At 43.0% G+C, this 5,791-nt stretch overlaps 1 protein-coding gene across 1 annotated transcript in view; it reads left to right on the top strand.

Annotated features, from left to right (window-relative positions):
* Window positions 1-661: 661 nt before the first annotated feature.
* Window positions 662-5,791, top strand: part of LOC103919323 (peroxidasin homolog) — a 48,202-nt gene continuing 43,072 nt past the window's right edge. Inside the window, exon 1 of the mRNA XM_009326818.1 lies at window positions 662-742. Coding sequence (XP_009325093.1) covers window positions 690-742 — 53 coding nt within the window. The 5' untranslated portion in view covers window positions 662-689. The remainder of the gene's footprint in view (window positions 743-5,791) is intronic.

Genomic DNA, 5,791 nt, shown 5'->3' with positions numbered 1-5,791 from the left:
AGCATTCCACGCTCCCAGCAATAGCTGGAGACAAATTTTTGCTGGATGTTACAACTGCATGTAATAGGAGACAGCCTCTATCCTAAAAGTCTTACTGCCTGATACGTTTGACAGGCTGTTAGATAAGATGCTATCCTTAGTTTGCAGAGAGTGTGCTAAGGCAAAAATTTTGACATAAAAAACTTGACCCTGGGCCATCTGCATCCTAGCTCAGCCCTGGAAGCACAGGGTCGTTTTTTGGTCATTGCCCACAGAGGTGCATTCTGCATGCTTTCAGATAAATGCCTGAGGGGAAGGTGAGGAGTTAACTTGCTGTTCAAAATAAGAAACAAGGCAAAAATAAATCAAAATTAAGAGTTTCTATTTCAGCACCACAATGAAAGAGGGGTGGGAACAGTCTGATCTTCAATGATGTACATAATGGCAGAGAGGGTGGGCGGTTGGACTGTCAAACTGCCTTAATTTAATTGCAAACACATGCTGATGAGTCCCCTCCTCCTGGACCTCAGGGCTGGGAAACTTTTTTTTGTCAGCTCCCTGCAGTTCAGAATTGAGGCAAATACACTCCAGCAAACACCATGCTGATCAAATCTTCAGCTCTTCGAGGTTTTTTGTGTTTTCTCCTCTTGCCTAGTTTCTCCTGCTCCTGTCCTAGTCGCTGCCTGTGCTTCAGGACTACAGTAAGATGCATGCATCTGATGTTGGAAACCATCCCTGATATCCCACCCCAGACAAACATACTGTGAGTAACCGTTTCATTTTACTGCCTTTCTTACCTGCTTGGTCTTTAGAAAGAAGAAAAAAACACCTAAGGCCATAGGCATGCTTTTTATCCTCCTCCTTTTTTCCTGCAGAATTGTCTGCATCACAGACTGTTTCCTGCTTTTAAAGCATAAACCAGAAACTGCTTCTTTTGGCATCAGTTAATTGTTAACAGGACAATCAAGGGAATTGAAAAATTTTTGAAGAATAATGTCAGGGCAATCACTGGAAGAGAGTTTTGGAGAATCAAAGGTCACAAATGTTAAACTGAGCTTATAGAAGGGTACACAGTTTACATTTGAGAAGGCTTTGTATATGGGTGTAGGGGAGAGAGAGGAAATACAGCACTGCAGGCTTTTGTCTCTACTGAAACACTTTTCTAATACATACACCCCCATTTCTTTCCTAAACTTTAAGTACTGCTTTTCCAGTTTCTGTCTGCGCTATACAAACCAAAGTTAAGGCTTATTTGGAAAGCAACAACTGTGGCAACTCACAGACTCCTTGCGCAGTACAAGTACCTGTTGGAGAGGGAGCTGCTGGCTGAGTCCATTCAAACAGAAGAGGTGGAGGAAAAGGGCATGTAACGCTTGGGGATTCCTAAACAGCTTTTTCTGATAGATCCAGAAGAGCACTTCCCTGTGATTCTCAACTAATCCTAAACTTAAAGGTGGCTTTAAAGCGCAGCGGCATGTGACAAAATACTTCCCTTTGTGCTACTCTTAGCTGATCCCTTGGTTTGGAAGACTTTTTCTGTAAATGGTAGGAAAGACTTGTCAAAAATTTATCTTTATGCTCATCCTCCTTAAACTGCTTGCCAATTGTAAAACTTTTTCAACCCTAGTTTGAGAAGCCTTTCCCTGTGCCTGTAACAAACCAAATTTGATCTCAGCCAGAACATCTATACTAGCATTTCTCCTGTAAACGTCTCACTAATATTGCTAATGCATTTTCTCTGCTGGCAGCCTAAGGAACGTGATGTGGGCAGGATGCTGGCATTTTAATCGCTGCCATCCAGATCTGCTTTGGCGGATAGAAACCACGGAGGTTCTAGCATTGGTGGCACACAGGAAGATGTCTACAGCTGCCAAAGCTGCGTTGTTGGGAAAACTGATTGCAGCCGGGCTACTTGGGAGTCATCCTGACACGGGGCAGGTCAGAATCTGGACTTGCTCTCTCTCTAGGCTAGGGATGGAGTGGTTATTCTACAGTGTGGAACTGGTCAGTACTGTATGGCTTGTTGCGAACTGTCTGGGTAGCGGTTATCTGCTCTACAGCAGCTTGCAGAGTCTGACTCTCCAAATTGTCACCAAACTTTTTTTTCCCCCCTTATAGATTTGTCTGCATCTTGAAATTTTAAAATATTTAAAATACCCTTACACTATTTGATTTTTAGCAAAATAGTTTGTCTCTCTTTGTTTAAACATAGATTTTATTAGGGGAAAAGTTTGTTTTGTTGGCTAAACTGAGATATTTCTGAGCTCAGTAAAGCTTAATTTCTGTTCTCTTTCCAAAATGAGACAGCATTTACTGTCACACTGGATAGCCTGAGTGTGTGTTTCCTGTAGAGATTCTTTGAGTGCAGGGGGAAGGAAACTTACTGCGGTCACCAGCTTTTCTTCAGTACTGGAATGGTGGATTTCTAAATGCTCTCTGGCAATAACGCACTTCATTCTTTCTGTGCTGCAGGGGGCAAAACGTAACTCTGGTCCGTGGCTTGTCCTTGCAGCTTTAGTAAAATTCCAGGTAGTATCTTGCTGTAATGTAGGTGGCATTGAGTTGTCTGTTAAACTCAATTTAGAAAGATGACGAGATTTTCCAGCGCAGTGTATGCAGTCACCCTAATTCCCTTTCCTCTGCTCTAACTAGTTTGCATGTACACTGCTTGTAAATGGTCCGTGTTTTGCCTACTTAACCATTTGGAAAGCTGGTTTATTTAGTTTAACGTGATAGCCACAGCCTTGAATGGGAAACTGGGTTTTTAACCATTAACTAAATGGTATAGGTGTGTGATATAAAAGTAGCAATATTCCAAAATGAGATGACTGTCTTTATAGACCAGTATTTTTTAAGAAGATTTATCTGATTTATTCTCTTTTAGTACTGTCTGCGTAATTATAAGCAAAAAGTACTGATGAGCAGAGATCCCCATAGATATAAAGGCCTGGTAAGTGTTCTCTGTTGGCAGATCATGTGCCTTTGTATGGTGTGTGGCAAGTAAAAATCCTGACTTTCTGGCTATCTTGAAGATCTAATGTATGTAAATGCATTTGCCAGCCAGCTTCCCATTGTATCTTTTATAAATTGCATTTGAATAATTAAACTTTTTTTAATTGTGAAAGATCAAAGAATGCTTCTTAACCAAGCCCCTGACTACTCCAGCTTTTTGGTATGTAAATCTTTCTCCTGGGAGGACCATTGTGCCAGAGTGAACATTCAGAATTATAGCAAGAATAGCCTTGATCATGGAGTTATTCTGAGTAGAAAATGTGGGATTGTGATATTTTCCACATTTGCCCTTTAGTATGAATAGGACCAAGGCTGTGACTGCAGATACAACACCGATCCCAGGCTCCAGCTCGGTTCCCTCGCAGAACAGCTGCAGTTTCCAGATGGAGTTTGCTTTGAAGTTGGGAGTTTGGGACTTTCTGACCTCAGTGACTCCGTGCCATCCTCCCTCTAACAATCCTTGAAGAGTGGGGAAGTCTTCTAGCCGGCACACGCTGTGCTTCAGCAAGCCCCGTTGGCAGATGGCCCCCTCGGGGCTGTAGCCAGCTGGCATAACTTAGAATAGCCCATAGCCTTCTCCGAGCAATGCTGGGATTGGCATGGAACCAGTTCCAGGATTGATGAGCTGTTACTGGCTCCTCTTTGGTCGCCATTTCCCTCCTCCCTTCCCAATCCCAGCTGGGTGCAGCTGAGGATCTGGCCCAATGTCTGGTTTTAGCAATAGACTATTTATCTCTGGTAATGGAGTCTGTTTGTTTTATCCTGAGCAGAGAATAGGATGGCAGGAATGGCTACATGTGTACAGATAAGTAAACTATAAAAATTCATGGTGTATAACTGCAAATGTATTTTGGCTGCTATCTGTTCAACTGGAACATGGTTATCCAGATGTGATCTGCTGGTTACCGCTGGGATTCAAGCAGTTCTTTTTGCCAGCAGCCCAAAGAAGGGAACAGCTGTGAAACATACACTCAGAAAATTTCAATAGGTCTTTAGCCTTCTAAGTCATTTGTTCTACAGTGTGACATTTAAAATAATAAACTTTGAAACGTGTGGGCATGAGTAGAAGAAATCCATGGAAAGAAGTTCCCCTCTGGCTGGCAGCTAATAGATTGCAATCCAATTATCCATGGGTTATTCTCCTTTCTGCATTATGCATAGCACATAATGAATGAGTACTTCTAGAGAAACATAGCTGAGGGCACAAGCAAAGGCAGCGCAGTATCTGGGATCTGAATGCATCGCTGGCACGAACTGAAGGTGACCCAGTTGCTCACAGACCTGGTTGCTAATTGGGCAGTGTAAGCACGGCCAGCTTGACAAGTTTTGTTTCCCTTCATCGTTGTGCTGCTTGTTTGGTGGCCGCTCGGTTCCTTTCTTCCTCCCGCAGGTCATTGCACTGCAGTAGGGAAGGCTGTAGTAGGACAGGGTGTAGCTCTCCTAGTCCATCTTAAGGAGCATAGTTTTGAGAAGGAACTTCATACGTTTGTTGGGGAAAGGTTTACTGAGCAAATGAGTTCTTGGAAATGCTGCTCCCTTTGTGGTCTCTGTCGTGCGCTTTGGGTTAAAGAAGGGATTACTCATTTCCTCTGTGTGTGATAGTCTTATATGCAGCCATTAAACACACACCCACACATTCTGGATGTGCCAGGTGTGATCTCTTTCTGACTTCTTTCGGTATAGTATTTAATGCTCATTAAACCTTTTAGAGGTGACCAAAGTCTTCTGTATGTTCTGTTTATAGAGTTCCCTTCATCGGAAGGAAAATGGGGAGGGAAGGTATTTAAAACACATTTTCCTTCTGGAAACATTCCAGCATCTTTTGATGAAAGCATCCTAACTCTTGTGATTGTAGCTACCTTAAGTGTTTAGAAATCCTGCCTTCACTGAACTTTACAGTGCTTCATCACGTGGTTCCCACTTGAGTATTTGCATTTTCATTGACCTCACCACATCCTTCTCCCCATAGGGATCCCCACAGGATTTTTTCCTGTGCTCTTTAAGGAGAAGTCAGTATTTTTTGGTGAAAGAACGTGTGTGTATTCTGGGTAAAGATTTAAATGGTCATGCTCCTAAAAAAGAAAAAAGCTGACACCTATGCTACATGAGACTCCATATTAAAGGATGCCCCAGCAGTTCATTTAAGCTGGCATGGTGCTACTGCTTCTCGGACTCCATGAAAAAGGTAAATAGGTAAATATATCTTTATGCTCGGCAATTTTCTTTTACTCCCTCCAGATCAGGATCAGAACACACTTCAGGAGGAGGAAAAGTTGTCTTCATTTGATGTGGGTGATATCTTGAATAGATGGTGCAAAGGAAATACGCATTAGGTTAAGAGAATCCTGCTCCTTGCTGACATGAATGCCCAAGAACAGACTTAGCTGGTTTGATTAGGATCAGACCCTACTCTCCATACCAGCTGTAAATATATAATAGCTCAAATGATCTAAGATTGATGAGGTCAACAGTTTGCTGTGTAATCTCCCTACTTGAATACGTGTCCAGGGCCAAAACTATGTTTTGGAGATATTCCTTGCTCCTGCCCTTACTGGCAAGAGCTAAAGGGATGCTGTGTGGCAGTTGATGAAACGATTCCACCAGGGATGAAGCACCAGCAGACCCCTCCTGCCCTGGCACTGCCTTCAGGGCCAGGCTCTGAAGTGCAACGTTGACGCCAGCTTACGTGCACAGAAAAGGTGGGATCAAAACAGCTTGGTACGTTGACTGCTGAATTACTATCTTGCCCCAGCTGATGCAGAGGGAGCCCTTTTGAAAATCTGACCCCTGTTGGTGGGAG

This window comes from Pygoscelis adeliae, unplaced genomic scaffold (assembly GCF_000699105.1).
Source record: "Pygoscelis adeliae isolate BGI_AS28 unplaced genomic scaffold, ASM69910v1 Scaffold286, whole genome shotgun sequence".
NCBI classification, from domain to species: Eukaryota; Metazoa; Chordata; class Aves; order Sphenisciformes; family Spheniscidae; genus Pygoscelis; species Pygoscelis adeliae.
Note: the sequence above shows the minus strand (reverse complement) of the source record. Positions and strands in the feature narration are given on the sequence as shown.